Source organism: Ascaphus truei, chromosome 7, assembly GCF_040206685.1.
Source record: "Ascaphus truei isolate aAscTru1 chromosome 7, aAscTru1.hap1, whole genome shotgun sequence".
NCBI classification, from domain to species: Eukaryota; Metazoa; Chordata; class Amphibia; order Anura; family Ascaphidae; genus Ascaphus; species Ascaphus truei.
The window spans coordinates 88457067-88478128 of NC_134489.1; the positions used below are offsets into that span (position 1 = coordinate 88457067).

General features: G+C 39.2%; 1 protein-coding gene across 1 annotated transcript in view; it reads left to right on the top strand.

Moving 5' to 3' along the window:
• The first annotated feature begins 1661 nt into the window (after positions 1 to 1661).
• Positions 1662 to 21062, top strand: part of NEB (nebulin) — a 160127-nt gene continuing 140726 nt past the window's right edge. The window contains exons 1-9 of the mRNA XM_075609402.1: positions 1662 to 1769; positions 2615 to 2712; positions 2994 to 3054; positions 11605 to 11649; positions 16014 to 16163; positions 18890 to 18997; positions 19612 to 19716; positions 20453 to 20557; positions 20795 to 20899. Coding sequence (XP_075465517.1) covers positions 3016 to 3054; positions 11605 to 11649; positions 16014 to 16163; positions 18890 to 18997; positions 19612 to 19716; positions 20453 to 20557; positions 20795 to 20899 — 657 coding nt within the window. The 5' untranslated portion in view covers positions 1662 to 1769; positions 2615 to 2712; positions 2994 to 3015. The remainder of the gene's footprint in view (positions 1770 to 2614; positions 2713 to 2993; positions 3055 to 11604; positions 11650 to 16013; positions 16164 to 18889; positions 18998 to 19611; positions 19717 to 20452; positions 20558 to 20794; positions 20900 to 21062) is intronic.

Consider the following 21062-nt stretch of genomic DNA (forward strand, 5'->3'; position numbering starts at 1 on the left):
AAACACAAACAAAGCACACATTCTCCAACGTTTCGGTCCCAGCAAGAGGACCTTCCTCTGTGTGTATTTGGGGGGAGGGGGGGTGTATGTGTTTTTTGGGGAGGGTAGTGTATGTATTGTGTATTTGTAAATGACACTGTTTTGCACAGAAAAACAATGGAAAAAAAACTAAATAAAGGGACATTAGTGTGAGATGCATTTTATTCCCCCACACATTTTGTTGTATGTTAATGCTTATACAGTATATACCTATTAGTGTGTGCACAATATATGTATGTGTTTGTGGGGGTGTAATATTCATGCAAGTGTTGCGGTTCTCGGAATATTTTGGAGAAATATATTTTTTTATAAAATGGCTCTTCTTCCTTCAGAGGTTGCAGACCCCGACCTAACCCATAGCCCGACCATAATACTCCCACCACAATGACATCTTAACAATTAATCTGTAATCAAATCTATATGTAACCACGCCTGTGTTTTACTAACTAACGTACAGTGCCCTGTATAAGGGCACTATTTAAATGTTGTTATAACTAAATAAAGATCTTACCAGGGATAAGGATGGTTAAAATGTGTAATGGCAAGCATACCATAATAAAATATTTTAAATATCTCAAGAAGATCAAGTAAATGACACTTTGTCAAGTCAACAAGTACACATTTTTGCTCTGCAATTAAACTCTTCTATGGCCCTTCCCAAGGTCAGCAAATGTACTATTTCCTGGGCCATGATATTTAAAATTGCTGAATACATAAGGGACTCACTGTGGAATTAGAAATATAGATGTTGATGGCAGATAAGGACCACTTGGCCTAACTAGTCCACTTCCTTATCTGTCGTGAAACCTCCCATTGTATATGATCCGTGGCTTTCTCGTGTCTACCGCAAACATTTTGAAATACCTATTCTAGCCCCCACCAATTCTTCTGGACATTGGATAAATCTGCATATACCCCAAACTACAGAAACTACAGTTGCATCATTACAATGGGTGCTTTATTATTTAGTGAATTGGTTTCACTTATTGGATTTCCAACTGTTGGAAAGATATGTAGTATATCACCTTCTATTATAATATACACTCATGCCCCCTATTCTATATCATGAGAAGCTGGAAAGCACATGGTTACCAATTTACATTGACATTGACTTGAAAGGACGTTAATGCATCGCTAACAATGCATTGACATAATCAGACTGGAATGCAACTTTGTCTGATTCTTTTCTGCCATGCTGTTCTATCCCATCTGTTTGCTATATCCAGGAATATATTAGTCTTAGAAAATGATGTGGTAATTTAGAGGAAATCGTGCAATCCTTTTATTCATGCTATTTACACAATATTAATGTGGTGTCTGAATTCATGACCTTTAGGGGCAGATACATCAAGCGTTAACTACCATTCAAGTAAATGGAAGTAAACATCATATTGGAGGGGCTAACTTGTGCTGATGAATCTGTCCCCTTAGTCTTTAGTTTTCATTGGCCAAAACACACCAAAAAGGTTGGACACAACCTCACTTGTTATGATTTGCCCAGCATGAGAATGGCTAGTCCTGCTTTCGGTTGATTTGCTGAACAGGTGGTCTTCAGAAGGGTCATTAGGTATATTTAGCATCTGAAATTTGAGCAAGCTGGCCTCTGATTGGCTGTATTAGCCACATGATAATTTAGGAGCCGATGCCTCTGCTTTGCTCTTGTCCAGCGTTTCTGAGGAGGGAAGAGTTGGAGAGGCTTTGCTGCTAAGGAAATTTGATTAATATCACTGGTAAGAACATTTTGCTTTTCATACAACTCTACAGGCTGCATAGGGTATAGCTAATTATCAGGGAATGTCTCAAAGTTCAGTTAGAAGAATCAACAACCACATTTTTGTTGCTGTATAATTTGGGATCCATACAACTTTGATGGCTCTTCTAGTTGGTGGCTGCTTCTTTTAGGCCCAGATTCACTATGGGGAACTAAGCTTTAGCATCTCTTAACTTCTATTCATATCATTGGGGATTAGGTTGTGCTAATGCTTATCATCCTTTAGTGAACCACGGTGGTCTTAGTCTTTACAGCTGTGATCCGTTTCATTATTTGCAATAGTATCAGCACCTATATGATTTTCTACAGATTGTAATGGTAACACTAAACGTCTCACAATAAATCACAACAGGTCATGCCTGACATGAGATACAGTGGTTCAGATCACAATTCTTCATGTGTGGAACTTACCAAATAACACTCTTTCATTTAATTTATGTTATTGGAACTTGCTAATTCATTTCAAAGATGCTTTTTTCTATTGGCACTAAAAAGGAGCATCATTACGTGTTCCTATATTTAACCTAGTAGGCTACAGTTGCCTCAGAAGGAATTACAGCTGAACTGGCTAAACAAAACCAGCCAATCAGTGGGTGGTATTAGCTTACATGTCAAATATCTTTGGAGGATAGAGCAGCTGCTGCAAGGCTTCAGCCACCAACCTCGGGGACTGGGATCCCATCCTCTATTATAAAGCCGGAGCTTAAACGTAGACAGGCCCAGCTAAACCATTCCACATTACCACAAGAAATAAAAGCAACCCTGTTCTCACATTTTCATATGGATGGATTTTGATTTTTTCAGGTTTCGACCCCAAAAAAGCTGCAGAAAACAAACAAACAAAAGGGAGCATCAGTACAGGCCCATGCTGTACAGAACGCAGTTAATCTTGTTACCTTGAGGTCATTATTTATTTTACTTTTGTGCCTTCCTTGTTTGTCTGTATACTCTTACAGCGTGTGTGTATATATATATACACACACATAAATATGCATATTCTTATATCTTTCCTTAAATGAAGTGGTTTATTTTATATCAACTGATGTATATATTTATTTATATATGTAACCGTTGAAGTACTTTATACTGATGTATGTCCTTTGCATTTGGTTCTGTGCTTTGACAATGATCTGATTTATTCTGTATTTATTTGTTGATTGTGTATTCTACGATCAAATTGTAGGTGACAGAGTAACACCCTAAAAATGGCAGACGAGGAGGAATATGAGGAGGAATATGAGGAGGTAAGAAATATTAAGGAGTGCATATTTCCATGACACAGGTCACAGCTAACCGTGTAGATGTATCCAAGCAAAGATACCAATGATTTCCATATCCATCATCATAACCCCTTGAGCCCCTTTCCTGTTTTATCTAATGCGTTTGCAGTCATAAAGGAACTGGAAGGTAGCAGCAATCCAATAAAAATATATGTTATATATAGCAAGGAATGAACACATGTGCAATTCATTCAGCCACCTCAGCTGAGCACAGCTATAGCGATAGCACTGTGCTATGATACCTATTTAGTCAGCAGATCTGGACACATGCAAAAATATGACGGGTATGTACTGTACCCGGGACTCAGGAGGAGTCACTCACTCTACTGGCAGCTCACCCTCTCAGTGCTGGTGGAGCTTGAAATTCACTACAGCCAGGACCTGCCAGCACTAATGGGGCTTAACTACTAAGATGTAAACCCAGTTTATGTTGAGTCTTTCGTATGGACGAATGTCACCAATGCAGGGTTTGAAAAATCGTGATGTTGTTTTCCGGAGTTCAAACGAAGTCATTTTGTCCCCCTGAAAGAGATGTGTCATTTGTTCTTAATATTTATTCTTCTTAATATTGATATTTTCATAATCATTCCTAATAATCAAAACTGTGAAGACAAGAGTAAAATATCCTTTTTTATATATTCTACATTAAAAAGTTGAGAGTTATGGGTAAAATGAGAAAATGTGTCATCTCCCAGGGTGTTAATGTTCAGAATCCTGATGTAGAAATGAAAAGATGTGTCTATAAATTACTGTATGCGAAAACTGAAATGTCCTGCCAGTTAAAATAGGTTAGTGTCTGTATGTGTAATAAGAGACAGCGTTTTCTGATGCAGTCTGCAAGTTCAGACTTACTGCAGGATAAATCTGGGAATCATTTCTCTATGATTTCATGGCCATTTATCGCTTAGTTTTCCTATATATAATATATATATATATATATATATATATATATATATATATATATATAAAATATACATATTTATCTGCAGGGTTTTGATTATTTCCCAAGAAACATCCAATGCAATGTAGTTAGTATGGAATTAGCTTTATACAACAGGCAGAAATAAACCAACTTTTTTCCATTAGATCTATTTTGTTATTACTAGGAAACATACATATTATAAAAGTATAGTCTGTCCTGTTGACTAAATTATAGTCAACGGGTAAAATACTGTAAATATGTGGGGTATTTCCTTGCTTTGGAAAATAAAGTCCAAGATGCCTTTGAGTAAGAGGTAGAACTATCAGATCTATTTTTAACATTTCCTTATCATTTATAGTTAAAAAAGAAGCTAAAAGTTGGATGTTTACCTGGTTTTACTTTTCCGTGGTATATTCTATTTAACAATGAATTACCATAGCAAAGTGTAGCAAACCCTGCACAACATTGCCAAACAAATCCATCTATGATGGTACTCTTGAAACCATTGAGCACTCTGATTTTGTCATTTATTTTCTCTTATGACACATTAAATCACTAAATAACAGGAATATTATTTCCGGTGGAAGAAAATGGCGGCTGCGCCAATTCAGCACTGAAAGGGCTAATGCTTCATTGCCACTTTCTTGGCTGCTTTCTGAGTACTGAGGAGAATGTCATGCTAACCCAGGGATCAGCATTACTGTGCTGTGACTCTGTAGTAAAATCAGGTTAGAAATAGATCATGGGCAAAATGGCCTCTGGGCTCACATAGCAGCATCCTGCCTTATGCTGGGTCCTTAGTTATACTTAGACAGCACCCTCCTATCTCAGCCACATATCTGTTCTTTAGAAAGAACCGTGCTCGTTACAAAGTTGTTTCTTGGACAGGGCAATACCCCAGAAGGAGGATCCTTTAATCCACCTGGGGCATTAATTGCCAGGTAATGCTCCTCTCTGAGCAGGTTATTACATATATATGGCTATTCTGCATGTATTTATTATTTTTATTATTATGTTATGTGTTTGGAGGGATTTACAAGCTTTATCCAATGCTGGATGGGAAACGTTACTGGTACTGGCGCACATACTGCAAACAATATTTTTCTTTATTCTTCCTTTTTTTCTCCTTTCCTTTTCGCTTGCTTCCTACCTTTCTTCTTCTTCTCCTCTGGATCTTCTTTGTCTTCCTCTCCCTCTATTACTCTTTCCCATTGATTTCTCCTCTTCTCCTTCCTTCCATCCTGTTCTATCCTCCTTCTACTTCTGACATCTCTCTCCCTCCCATTGTTCTTCTTTCCTTCCCTTTGTCTATCTCTTTCCCTCTCACTTCTTCCTCTTCCCTTTCTCCTTTTCTTGTTTCCTGTCCATCTTTTATTTTTCTTCTCTATTCTGTCGCTCTCTTCCTCTCTCTCATTTTTTTGTTCAGTCTCTCCCTCTCTGATTCATTATGTAAGTATATTGTTATTTATATAGTGCCCGCTATACTCACCACTCTACAAAATAGACAATACCATGACAGGGAATGAAAGTACAATAAGTGCAAAAAATAAATAAATAAAACAATAGGAAAGGAAATCACTGCCCTGGAGAGCTTACAATCTAAGCAGCCTGTTGGGAGACTTACAGAGACAGCAGATGAGGGAATTAGTGCAGTAGATGGCAGTGCTTGGCCACAATGGGTGGTAGGAGTGACTGTGGGTGTGGGACAGTAGCCATGAGTCCAGGCTATTGGTATGCTTCATTTAAGTGGTGAGTTTTAAGGTTTGACTTAATGGTTGTGAGAGAAGGTGCTTTGTGTATACTCATTAACAGCCTTTTAAGTAGTAGCTGTTAGCAAGTGATAATAGCTATCTTACTTTAATGAACAGACCAGATTGAGTAATAAATAAAGAAATACACTCCTTTTCTAATTCTTACTATGTGTGCTAGTGTCTTTGACTGGCCATACAAATTTTAAGTTATGGTGGGTGAAAAAGGCGACAAAAAACCTCCACCGTTAGCATATAGCCAATAAAGAATATCACTTGTGAGCACATTCACATGTCTCAGACAGGTCTGCAACCCTGCCTTTCAACCATTATCACCTCGCATACAGTGCTCCCACTGCAGCAAGGGATTCTGGGAAATGACATGCAAATGAGCACACAATGTGTCACCTTTTGCCTGAAATCCATATACATGTAACCCATATAAGCGAATGCTCTGCTGTTCACACAGCTTTTAAGCACAGCATGGGATTAGTTGCAAAGCCAGTCAAACCACTCACAGACATGTTTCAACCTTAATGGGTCTCATCAGTGATATTTATCTTTATTGACTCTGACCATATATTCTTGCCCTGTCTGTATATGAGAAGGTAGAATGTTGGATTTGGGAACTGATGTAGGTTGTAGTAAGGTTTCAGTGACTAATGGCAGTTTCATTAGATGTATCAAACAATAAACATAATAACAGATATGACTGTGGAGTTTTGCTCTTTACATTGTAGAACAGGAGTGGCCAACTCCAGTCCTCAAGAGCAACCAACTTAGACTGTAAGCTCCTCGGGGCAGGGACTCCTCTTCCTTAATGTTACGTTTATGTCTAAAGCACTTATTCCCATGATCTGTTATTTATATTATCTGTTATTTATTTGATTACCACATGTATTACTACTGTGAAGCGCTATGTACATTAATGGCGCTATATAAATAAAGACATACAATACAATACAAGGATATCCCTGCTTCAGCACAGATGGTTCAATCAGAGGCTCAGTCTTCAGCTGTGCCTGTGCCACTGATTGAGCCACTTGTACTGAAGCTGGGATATCCTGTAAACCTGACCTGTTGGGGGGTCTTGAGGACTGGAGTTGAGAACCCCTGCATTAAGGATATTCTCTATGCTTGGGATGGCCAACTCCAGTTTGAGCCACTGATTGAGCCACCTGTGCTGAAGCATGGATATCCTTAAAACCTGACCTGTTAGTGACCCTTTAGCACTGGAGTTGGCCATCCCTGTTGTAGAATATAAGGGACAATAGACTGTGATCACTTCTTCATGTGGCTCAATCTCTGACACCACTTAGTTTACTCGCAGAATAGGCTGAATGAGTAGTCAGCATTTTAATGGCTAGTTTTTAAGGCGTAAGCACAACTGAATTTTAGAAAATAGTTTTTTTGGTAAAAACCAATAATCTTCTGCAATCTTCTAGATGTTTATTTTACTTAACAATTGAGAGGCATTTAAATAAACTGTTCCTGGCCTGATGCCAATATTTTCAGCCTCTGTGACCCCCCCAGTACCAGAGATATTTACCGATTAAGTGAAGAAAAGTGACTGGGTTTAAAGTTCCATCAGGGGAAATAAAATGACTAAAAAGCCTCAGACCAATAGGAAGCTGCAACATCATCAGTTGTGGCTTCCTATTGGATGGCCATTTAAAACCCCTTTATAAAAAAAAATAAAAAAAATACCTGTGACTCCCCCATTAAGTATCTCAGGGACTGAGGGCTGAAAATAGCACAGAGGAGCCCCAGTTCCAATCCTGTAACATAACAGAGACTAGTTAGGGTGGGTTGCACCTTTCATGATCACAGCACACATGCAGAGCAAAAATAACCGTGGCAAAGTCTTTGAAAGTCTCATTGTACTTCTTTCCACTCTCTGCAGACAAGGTTGTATTGTTTGTGGTTAGACCAAGGGTGGGTAACTCCAGTCCCCAAGGGTCACCAACAGGTCAGGTGTTCAGGATATCCCTGATTCAGCACAGCCACCATATCCTTAAAACCTGACCTTTTGGTGCCCCTTAAGGACTGAAGTTGCCCACCCCTGGATTAAACCCTTTGCTGTCAGAAGACCTTACGTTTCAATGCGTTGCAAACCCCTCTGCAAGCTACACATGTAAATCTGCCACCCATGTGAAAATATTTGTTGACAACCCAACTATTCAAAATAATCTCAAAACATTCATCACTTTTTATTTTTTAATGACGCCATAGAAAGCGGACAACACATGACATTAAATACAAAGTCATTTTATAAAGCCACCCCAGTGCCCTGGAATACAGAGAAGGAACATGATATTGGTGGGAGAACTCCATATGGTTACTCAAGCCCTAGTGTTGGCTACCAGTGCTCCAACTCCTGTGTGGTTTCTGCTAGAACCCATAAGAAGTCATGTGTGTAGAACAGTGATTCCCAACAAAGGGTTCACGAACCTCCAGGGGTTTGTTAGGTGTCTCCAAGGGGTTCACAAATAAAAAATGTAGTGGCAGATTCCAGGCAGTATAGCAAGTTCCGGAGCCCGTGTAGAGACTGCGCACTTAGTAATAGAGATGGGTGGGTTTTTTTTTTGGACTTGGAACCCGCCTCGGATTGGCCGGTTCCTTTGGCCACGGATTTCTCAAAAAGGCCAATCTGCAGTTTCAGATTTTACTTTTATTTCAGAGAGCAAACCGAAGACTGTGGCCGGATTGTTAAAATTCTGGACACAGATTAATCCGAGGGAAGGTGGAGATACTGTATCTCTCTCTCTTTCTGGATTAATCCGTGGAAGGGGGGGATATCTTTCCCTCTCTTTGTGGATTAATCCGGGTGGGGTTTTTTAACAATCCGGACACGGATTGGGGAATCCGTGGATCAGATTCTTAAAAATCCGTCCGGATTGTATCCAATGACGCCTGATCCACAGACGGATTTTGGTGAAGGGGGGGTGGATTTGGTCTAAAAAAAAAATCGGGGAAATCGATCTGGACAGGTTCCAAACTGCACCTTAGCGTGGGTGGTATAGTTGTCAATTGCAGCAGGAGTTTACAAAGTCGCTCCCGAGAATGCAATGCGAGTAGGCAATAAGATTTATTAGCAACAAATACTTTGTAGCAGAGGGTGCACAATGTAAAAAAATTCTGTGTGTGCCGAGCACGCGCATTTTAAGTGAAACTTCTTTGTCTTTTGTCACTGTTTTGTCACAGAAATTTTAGTTGTGTTGGTGATGTTTTTACTAAAAAATCAAAATACAATTTCATTGACAGAATGCAAAGAAATTTGACTTCGAACGTGCGTGCTCGGCACCCCCCACCCCGTGTCTTAGCTATTTGCACTAACTGTGAATTCCTCGTGTGTGTTTGTGTATATGTGTGTGACACTGTGTGTGTGTGTGTGTTTGTGTGACACTGTGTGTGTGTGTGTGACAGTGTGTGTGTGACAGTGTGTGTGTGTGTGACACTGTGTGTGTGTGTGTGTGTGACAGTGTGTGTGTGACAGTGTGTGTGACAGTGTGTGTGTAACAGTGTCTGTGTCTCTGTGTGTGTGTCAGTGTGACAGGGTTGTGTGTGTGGGTGGTCTCGGCTCCGTGTCCTCTTTTCCTATGGTGCTGCTGCTGCCCAAGCGCGACGCGCTGACGGCTGCCAAGCTCCAGAAGCCTTTGCGCAGACCGGCCGGAGTATTCTTGTGCGCATGTGCAAAGGCCAGAGGACCCTTCTGTGCTGTGCGCATGCGCTTCATCGCAGCAATGCCCGCTGACAATGTTGTGAGGGCAGCTTCTGCGCAAGCACGGCCCGATGGCCTCACCTGCCAGCAGTGACCACTTACATAACCTACTTCCATCTCAAGAAAAAGACATTTGGTCCCAGCAAAGAAGTTTCACTTCAAAAAAGTTGGGAACTACTGATGTCGAAGAAGGACTGGGCACTGCAGACTTATATCTCATACATGTGTTATTCAGCCATTAAAGGCCCAACGTTTTGGTGGAGATAAATCAGCCGAAACATTGGACCTTTAATGGCTGAATAAAGCACATTAAAAAAGTAATCCGCAGTGCCCAGCCCTACCTCCTACAGACGAGAGGAAACAAATCAAGAATGGAAAGGAAGGAAGAGTAGACTTACTGTTCAGAGCAAAATTATAAATGTTTGTTAGAGCCAGAGGGGTGTCCATTTCATTGCTTTCTAATGCACTGCAGACCGCCTCTACTGTATAACCTTGAAGAGGTTCAAGTTTACTGTGTAGTCAGAGTTCTCAATGTACTGCTTTAGCATAGTGATTGCAGCAAATTTTCCGATCGGCAACCGTGCGTTCATCAACCATATATATTTGTATACATATACATGTGTGTATATATATATATATATATATATATATATATATATATATATATATATATATAAATCCTGTGTAAATCAGTATTGCTTGATCTGAAGAAGAGAGGAGAACTCTCGAAAGCTTGTCCTTTGACATAAATTGTTAGTCCAATAAAAAAGGTATCACCTAATACTGAAGAACTCATTTATTCTGCACTATCGCAACTGGACTAACACGGCTATTTTCTGCTTTATATATATATATATATATATATATATATATATATATATATATATATATGTCTGTGTGTTTATTTACATAGTAACGGTCAGTCTTGTATACAAACCAGATATAATAAAAGGAGGCCATAAAATACTTAATGCATTAAACAAACATATGCATTAGTAAAATAATTCCCTACCCCAAAGAGCTTGCACTCTGAGGTTTTGTTATGTAATTGTAGCACTGCAGACATACTTTCCCTTCTATATTTATTCTAAGCCCTGTCAGGGAGACAATGACGATCACCCCGGGGCATCTGCGTGTCGTGCAACCGGAAAAAATGATTCAGGCATCTGTGGGCAATGAACACGGCTTGCAGAAATAGCCGACTACGTCCGTGGCACCCGTCCAGAAGATCAGAATTTAGTTGTACTGTGGGGGAAAAATATGGAGCGCTGGTAAATAGCACACCAAGAATTCGAATCAGTATTCCTCTTATTTATAACGTGTTCTGCTACCGGAGCCAGCAACGCTTTGCAAAGCAGCACTTAATGGGTTAAACTGCAGGTGTGCACTATGCCTTTCATTTGCTTAAAAAAAACATAACTCCTTCAGGGATTTTTCACTGCATTTTACAAATTGATACTATATTGATCTTTTACTGGCAGTGAATGAAGTTGAGCTGTGGGCCTCTGTTTAGATATGTTCTGGAAGGAACAGGCATATATATAAATAATAATAGCATGTTCTTGTTTAGCGCTGCTAGTTTTACGTAGTGCTTTGCAGAGACATTTTGCAGGCACAGGTCCCTGGCCCGTGGAGCTTACAATCTATGTTTTTGGTGCCTGAGGCACAGGGAGATAAAGTGACTTGCCCAAGGTCACAAGGAGCCGACACCGGGAATTGTACCAGGCTCGCCTGCTTCAACCTCAGTGCCAGTGAGTGTCTTTACTCACTAAGCTGCTCCTTCTCCCATTGTACAGTATATCATGTAAAAAAAAGATGTGAGATCTTCACCTTTCTCACCAGTTATGGTATTAAACAGACAAGGCTTCATTGCTGTGGAGATGTATCCATTTGTTTTAAATAAGTAGGTCAAAATAAGGGGTCAAATTGACATTAAAAAGTAATGGCACCGCGTCCTGATTAACAGGAAGATGGGACTCTGACTTCATCTTATAGACCTTTGTGTTTGCGTTACTAGAAGAGAAGTGGGGTGGAAATGTTTTTCTTTGTTTCATTGTGGCTTCTACCAGGAAACTGTTGTCAATACAATGTGCTAAGTGCTGAGATGTATTCTTTGTTTATAGTACTATACCGAAGAGACGATCCATGAAGAAGGTGGAAGTTCGGAGGTACAGTAACAGTAACACCTCAGTAGAAATTGCTGGAGTTGGCTAATATTTAACCTTTCATCAAGCTGTGCTTTGAGGGTTTTTTTCATCATAAACTCTGATACAATTTTGAAATCCTATTTTCCGGACAGGGTTAACGTTCAGTTATTTCCTGATCCTGATTAGAAGAGACCACATTCAGCCACTTCTGTTTTGTTATAGTTGTCATTGTCTATAGAGATCAAGGTATTCCAGTGGCAAATATAAACCTGCTACTGGTTAAAACTCTCCCACCATGGATAACCCCTTCTTTGCTGAATGTTAAATCCTTTCTCATCCTTCCATTGACATTTTTTTAAAATTTATTTAAAACATTTTTTTTTTTAAATTGTGGTTTATGTAAATTATTAAAGGTGGAAAAGAATCAGGTTGAAGTCAAACTGATTTTATTCTATACAGAACCACTAACCATTTATAGTGGTTTACCGCATAAGCATAGATACAGAAATCAGGGAGCCCTGATGCAACCCAAGGTAAACAGTTTGAGACACAAAAGGATGAGCTGGAGAGTAACAGGCATCAGTCCTTCTTAAAACATCATTTTATTTGGGCATCACCAACATTTTGGCGACCCCTTTGATGGCCAAAATGTTGTTAAACCCTAAATAAAAGTGTCGAGGACAATTAGACATTGCTGTTTCATCCGTGGCCGTTTCACAGAGACATTTGGCTGCCAGGACAGTTTGCCGCTGCAGCTAATGTATCCCCTACAACTCCAGTCCTCGAGCCTCCCCCCTCTCCCCCCCAACAGATCAGGTTTTTAGAATATCCCAGCTTCAGCACAGGTGGCTCAATCAGGGGCTCAGTCAAAGACAGTGCTTCTAATTGAGCCATCTGTGCTGAAGCTGGGATATCCTGGAAATCTGACCTGTTGGGGGGGCGTGATGAGTCACTGCTTCAGCACATGTGGCTTAATCAGAGGCTCGGTCTTCAACTCAGTCTCTGATTGTGCCACCTGTGCTGAAGCTGGGATATCCTGAAAAAACCTGACCTGTTGGGGAGGCTTGAGGACTGGAGTTGAGCACCCCTGCCCTAACCCCTTACCCCTTACCCTAAAAACCCTAACCGTAACCTCTTGCCCTAAACATCGTAACCCCTTTCCCTAAAAACCCTAAACCTAACGCCTTGCCCTAAAAACCTTATCCCTCTAATCCTAACGACGATTGTCCTACCTCAGGGCTGAAACAGCCGTGGCTAATAGTACCTTTCTGTGAATAAAATTATGTTTTCAGGTGATTTCCCAAGGAGTGAAGCCTGTTCTAACTATTCCGCTCCTCAAACCTCTCTGGGGATTCGCAGGACGTCCCCTGACCCACAGAGGCGCCCCAGTACTTGAGTATACTCAAGAATTCATGATTATCAGTGGGTGCCACTTCTTCTATACATTTATAACTGGCATAAAAGGAAGCAGCAGGATTAGCCGATACCCGTCTTCAGAGCTTAAAGAGGCAATCCAAGGGGGTGTATATTTGCGCAAATGTAATTTTTTTAAAATATAGGATTAAAGCAGGGGGTCTTCGGAGATGAAGCCCGTTCATTTCAGCTCTGGGGACCCCCCTGCCTCCGGAGATACTTACCTGTGACTTAGATGCCGGTAGCCACTCTCCTTGGCTACCAGGGTGGACAATATGTCCGCTCTTCAGATATTTCCCGGCCTGCGGGCCAATAGGAAGTTGTGATGTCATCGGTGAGGCTTCCTATTGGCCCATGTGACGCGGGTGCGTCAAACTTGATAGCTGAGCCAGAGCAGCTACCGGCGCCTAGTTCAGAGGTATCTCTGGAAGCAGGGGGTCCCCGGAGTGGAAATTAAAGGGGTTCAACTCCAGAAACCCCCTGCTTCAATTTTATATTAAACAAAAAAAATAATGTTTTTTCAAATTTGCCGTCTTGGATTGCTCCTTTAAGCAGAATACTGAGACACTGTTATCAAACATATTTTTATTCGTGATCTCAATGCATAGCAGATAGTGGTAAAGTTAATGTATTAAGCAATAGGATAGCGAGAAATCGGTGTGTCATGATTATTAAGAAGTACATTTATACGTTTTAACTCAGAGTGTTTCATGATGAAAAAAACCCTCTGCAAGAATTTAAGCTTCAAGCATATTCATTAGGAATTATTAGATAACTGTTTTGCTGCTGGAGAAGCATGCAGTATATCAGTAATGCAGGCTTTTTCCAGCAGTGCAAGGCTTAACAGTGCAGCAATGCAGCAACATGTGTACAGTATATCAATGTAAGATGCAAATCAATCCAACAACATTGTAACTGAACTCTTTCCATTCTTTGCAATTCATTGTATTTTTTTAGCAATTGAGTCAACTTTAGCTTAACATAGGTAACTTACATGGCTGCGATACAAATATAAATAAAATGTTAGTCTATAATACATTTTCCATCTACTCTTTTGTGGACATCAAAATGAAAAAGAGACATAGTTAAGTATATTAAAGTTCCAGTCCCACCAAGCACCATATACTGGATTTGCAATAAAAAGTGAATCTATTTAGTATGTGACATATTTTGTATCAATTATTGAGATACACTTTGAAAATGTAGGCCTAAAAGCCTACTCTGGGTGCAAAGAAACCAAGCAATATATGTTTACTGTGGGGTTATTAAAACCCATCTAAAGAAAAGACCATAGTTAAAAATCTGCTCCTAGAAAATCACAACGGCAGCCATTTTTACATATTTTAGACATTAATATTTCTTCAGAGTAGAAAACTACTTTGCAATGAATTTTGTAATCTGAATGAAAAAGAAAATTCGGTGGCATCTTATGCAAAACAAAAGGACTGAGGTTAGTAATTGATACTGGATCCTAAAATGATCACCACGCTCATGCCTTACCATAATTATATAGCCTTTTCTATCAGTTTATTTGATATTTCATTTACAGAGGTAATGAGATAATTGGAAATTTATATCAGATAAGACCCTCCTCCTTCAGCATCATCAAGTTTCCAAGTTGAATCTTTCCTGTTGCTGCATTGCCAAGAAACCATTCATTTCATCTCCATAAAGCTGTTCCCATCATGGAAGCTAACATGCAATGCTTTACTTTTTCACATTATCATTGGATGCCTTGAAATCATTTGCTTTCCACCTTTGCTGCAGCTTTAAATGTAAAGGGGCTTCGAATACGTCTCCTGACAATGTAACAAGTGTCGCTTTTCCATGTAACATATGTCATTAAAAAAAAAAAGCTTCTCAATGGCTGGAGTTGATTAAATATGAATAGTACATATGATTATTACACTGTATTTTTATGGCTTACTGATTGGGAAATGACCAACGATAGCCTTTCTTCATTGGTAAGTATGAAGCATTCACCTGTTAAACTAGGTAAGACAACGGAAAGATTGTAATACCGGCAGCGCCTCCGGGTATGACAGGTGATGTATGAACCCGGCTCCTTCTTTGGAACATCCCCCAACGGGGAAACTCTCAACATCGGTAATGGGGGAGAAGAAAACGGGCCTGCCGTTCTGCCCGCCCCCACCTCCTTTTCTATTTTTTCCCGCGCTACCCCAAAACAAAAGTTAGGTAGGGTTGACTATCCTGGTGGACATACATAGGCTCCATTTTCCTGACATCACTGTTATTCCTTCCATTTTGTTGTACTTCTGTTTTACGTGAGCTCCCTCTTGGCTCTCTCTCTAGTCCTCGACATTAGTTCTTTCTTTTAATTTACCTACTTCAACTTTGTCTGGATTCCGTTGTGTTGGACGTCCGACTCCCCGTAATTAACAGTTTAAGGGGGTCATTCTATGTATGCCAAGGCGGTTATTTGTGCTGTTTTCGGATGAAAGTTCCCATTGACATCTACTGCATGGGAAGTTTCGTCTGAAAATGGCCAAAGCAGCTGCTTTGGCATATATAGAATATGACCCAAAGATTAACTCGATTTGGGAAGCCTTGGAAATTTTAGTACAAGAAGTACACACTGTACATCATTGCAGGTAATGGTTGGTATTCACTACGGAGCATTAGCCCATCCCCCAAGCCAGAGGTCCCCAACTCCAGTCCGCAAGGACCGCTAACAGTGCAGGATTTAAGGATAGCCTCTCATTAGCACAGATGGCCCAATCATTTTGACTGAACCACCTGTGCTCTAGCAGGGGTATCCGTAAAACCTGCACTGTTAGTGGTCCTTGACGACTGGAGTTGGGGACCTCTGCCCCATGCTATGGACCATTTGATGGTTATCAACAAGTGAGTTCCCAGTAGCACTTTTACAGCTAAAGGTAGGCCATTAACAGGCTCAGCAGTAGTAAAAAACAATAGCTGAACATAAACAACGTATTCACTGTCTCTTTCAGCCAAAAAGTGATGCCACAAAGGTCATTGAAGAAATTGGCCCATCAGGCCTTCCCACCAGGAAGAGGTTGATTCGGAAAAAGGTGGACACATCTAAATTCATGACCCCGTACATTGAACACAGCAAGAAAATGCAAGACCTTTTCAGTCAGGTAATTGTAAACGTTTCATATTTAGACAGTTAACGTCAGGGTTAGACACGCATAGAACAAGGCCAAAAGCATAGAACATGTCATATTATTGGACAAGGATGAATGTATATATCCAGATGTTAATAAAGCCTGGCGCATTTCGGTGTATTTATCTGTGGGTAAAGTATATTTGTGAGATAAATGTTTAAGATGACCCGTGGACAAAGCTGCAGACTTAAATTAAATTGTGAGAGATTGTGCTCTCCAAGGAAATACTGGATAACTGCAATACAGTATGCTGTACACCAGGGGTAGCAAACTCCAGTCCTCAAGTGCTACCAGCAGGTCAGGTTTTCAGGATATCCCTGCTTCAGCACAGGTGGCTCAATCAGTGAGCAACTGATTTTCCACCTGTGCTGAAGCGGGATATCCTGAAAACCTGACCTATCGGTAGCTCTTGGGGACTGGAGTTGGCTACCTCTGTTGTAGACACTGTTCTTACAGTAAGAAATCAGTCACAGCTCTGTGTTAATTTCAGAGAAAACCAGAACAAAATACTTCCTCTCTTCCACATATAAGCTGGATCAGTATCAAGTTCTGGGAAGGCGATTAAATTCACAAGCCATGTTTTGTACATGTTAGCATTCTAGATTTCTCACATTTTGAGAGGTAGGAGAAACTTCATTATGAGATAAAATTTTTTTGCATACTCTTAAAACCAAATTGTAGCATAGAATAGCAAATAAAAACATTTGGATTTTGTCTGTACTTGCCAGTTTCTCATGCTTGTCTAAAACTCAATGTTTCATGAACATTTCTTGCAAAGACTGGCTATTTAATGGCAAGCATGGATAAACTCAATGCTGTGATTTTCTATAAAAAAAATACATAATGCCCAGATTGAATAGTTTAAGGAAACATTTTACAAATTGGAGAATTAATTGGTAATCAAAAAGCACCATAATTAATTGGTAATCACAAAGCACCAAAATGTGTCAGATTGACATTTTTCTATTACATTGTTGAACTGGCCAGTATTCAGTGTGTACCTATTGTACTTGAGAATCCAGAATCAATGTATTTTTTTTTTTAAAATGTAGCTACATTTTGGATGTTTCCTATGAGATATATATAGATAGATAGATAGATAGATAGATAGATAGATAGATAGATAGATAGATAGATAGATAGATAGATAGATAGATAGATGGATATAGATAGATGGATATAGATAGATGGATATAGATAGATGGATATAGATAGATGGATATAGATAGATGGATATAGATAGATAGATAGATAGATAGATAGATAGATAGATAGATAGATAGATGGATGGATATAGATAGATAGATGGATATAGATAGATAGATGGATATAGATAGATAGATGGGTAGATGGAGATAGATAGATAGATAGATAGATAGATAGATAGATAGATAGATAGATAGATAGATAGATAGATAGATAGATAGATAGATAGATAGATAGATAGATAGATAGATAGATAGATAGATAGATAGATAGATAGATCTTGGGCTGTCCTTTGATGTAAGGAATAATAGATTCTTGCTCTTCTGACTTTCATGTGAATGAATGAGCTACACTGCCACTTAGTGGCCCAATGCTGTAATGACTCCCAGTGATCTCCAAGTGGTTCCATAAAGGGACAGTTTCTGATAGGACCAAATTTAACTAATGGCAATTAAATCCTTAATGGGCTAGATGGGGATTATTGCTTCTTTTCTTCAAAAATCAGTTGAGTTTAATATATCTATTTTTTAAAATTAAACTTTTAGGTGTATCCATGGTAACCAAATGATTTGGAGATTTAATGTTTTTTAAATAAATCTTAATTTATCCTCTTTTGAGATAAGTCATCAAATTGCGATCAATGGCAGATATTACCGATTTGGGCGCGATAGCACAGATGGTGCTTTGATGACTACAGGCAAATTGTTAATTGACACTTTTTTGTATAAAGTAATTCCAAATGATACTAGTCAAAGAGATAAGTATATGATAAAATGTGATAAAATGAGAATTACACGGGACCCAGTAGAAATTAAACCTATTACCCAGCAAGTACGTTTAATATCTTTTTTTCGTTTTAGGCTGATTACATCTAAGGGAGCCATTTTTAATAATACATTGTTTTCAAATATATATATATATATATATATATATATATATATATATATATATATATATATATATATATATATATATATATATATATATATTTGCCTTCCATGCAGCACTTTGGGAGAATCAAATATCCATAATACCTCCACCCCAATGCTTTTTTATTATTATCATCCTTACTTTTAAAATAAAATGGTAGTGTGAAAATTGTGCCCTGGCCTTCTCGCCCAGTACATCAGAATAACTCAATGCATCATAGACATCTCCCTCATTTATACAACATTGCTAGTATCCACTTCCATTCCCCACATTACCGGCCCTACAGCTATGAATATGTCCTGGACTGAGGACCTCTGATAAGCAGAGGTTCTACTCCAAGAAGTTTCTGAGAAGAAAATAAATCATCCCATAAAGAGGGACTGACACCAACATTTCTGACAGTGACATATAGTGCCAACTTTGCTAGGAATACACCTAATTATCTACTTTCCGAACTGTATTTTAAAGATGTGGTAATAGCAGTAACAACCTAACAAGAATGACTAGGATACTTAGCCACGTAGAGTGTTTGTTGATTGTCATGTGATTGAATCTCCTTTTAGAACAAGTACAAAGAACTGTATGAGAAGCATAGGGGAGAACCCTACGCTATCACAATTGATACTCCTGAACTTCGTAGGATCAAAAAAGTCCAAAACCAACTGAGTGAGGTATGTCAACTCAAATAGATAATCATGGTGATGTTCCAATAGGAAATATAGTAATTACCGCAGCTCTGAACATAGTAGGATATTGCAGACACAGGTTGTCCCAAATAGCTGCTACTCTGGCCTAGATTCTGATGACAGAGGCACAGGGAGATTAAGTAACTTGCTCAAGTGTAGCAAAAAAACGAAACCACTAGGCCCCATCCTAAATCTTACAGCTTACATCTGCTGGTGACTAATTCATAACATTGTTTTTTGGTTTCTTGTTTCAATACCTCTTAATTGTTCAGCAAAGTAAGTTCTGCAATATGTACCTTACATTGATATTTTTTTTTTATACATGCTGCTTCTTCACACTATACTCATTTATACAGGGGATTTCCAATACAAAATAGATACACTGTTACACCTGTTTAGCCTGTATATCTTTCCTGTCTAAAAAGACATCCAATATTTTCAAAAACGTACTTTTAAAGTCTTTAGATTGGGATTCAGCAGAAACTTGAGGTTTCCACTATATAACGTATGCAGCAATATAAGGAAATTATTTAATTTAGATTAATGTATATTTATAGGTGTGTAGTACAGTATTCAATTTGATTATGGTTCTGATACAGGTGAAGTATCGTATGGGGGGTCAAATTGCTAGAACCATGTGCCATGTTGATGGGCAAGCTCGGGACATTGAGCATGCGAAGAAAGTGTCTCTGCAAATGAGCAAGGTAAGTCTACCTTATTTCTACTGAATGTCACTTTGTTGAACCCTCCTCTGGCAGTAACGGGGGGGGGGGGGGGGGAGGGAATATACTCAGTTATAAGTGTAGGACACGGGACTGTGAGAAATAAAGTATTGACACATCTTAACATAAGACATATACTAATTATAGATATTATTATAGACAATAAATATAATTAGCCCAATTTAGCAAGTGACTACAGTGATACAGCAAGCTGTATAACATTTGTGTAGCTGATAAAACAATTACAAGTGGAACACATAAAGCATATAATCTGCACATAATTGAGAAGATATTTATCCGAAAATAATTGGTCCAACAAAAAAAAAGGAGGGGGAGGGGAAATAAAAAAAGTGTACTGTTACTAGGTAACACATCTAAAATGGGGTGGCGAACTCCAGTTCTTAATGGCCAGCAACAAGTCAGGTTTTAAGGATATCCCTGCTTCAGCACATGTGGCTCAGTGCCTGTTGGTGGCCCTTGAGAACTGGAGTTGGCCACCCCTGATTGTTCTTCACGCTGCCTCAGTCTTCCAGTGCTGTGTCATTAACTGTATTTGACAGAATAACGCTGTTTTGGAACTATACGCTGCCAACAACTCTCCCTGGGGAACCTGAGATAGTTCCCCAAGGAAAAGGGAGAGCCGTAGCGTCGGCTTCCTGCTAGACACAGGACAATCTCCTGCTCCCGGCAATAACTGTAGCCTTATTCTGTTCTGTAGATTCTGTATAAGCAGAACTGGGAAGACACCAAGGAAAAGTACCTGCTTCCCCCTGATGCGCCAGAGCTGATCCAGGCTGTAAAGAATACAGCGATGTTCAGCAAAGTAAGTTCTGCAATCTGTATGGTGAAATCTTATACAATATTGTTATAAATATGACACCAGTAATTACAGTTTATGAGCTAGCAGAGAATATTTTCATATTCAGTTTGTCCTATTTTATCATTATTTGATATGATAGAAAGACTAGTATATATTTGATTTTTTTGACACTTTTATGTTGTTTTATGTGTTGTGACTTTTAATTGAAAAAGTAAAATTTTCATCCTTTTCTCTCCTAAGAAACTGTACACAGCAGACTGGGAGGAGGACAAGACCATGTATTTCCCTTATTCTGACAGTCCAGAACTAAGGAGAGTTGCAAGTGCTCAAAAGGCAGTGAGCGATGTGAGTGACAGGGGAATCTGGCAGCACACAACACAGATTCGATTATTGTATTCTAATGGTAGCATTCCTAATACAGGCATTCAGCCACAGAGTATGTTATATAAAAAAAGGCAAGCCCATCACTTATTAGAACAGTAACTAAAATGTCCCAACAAGTTCAATG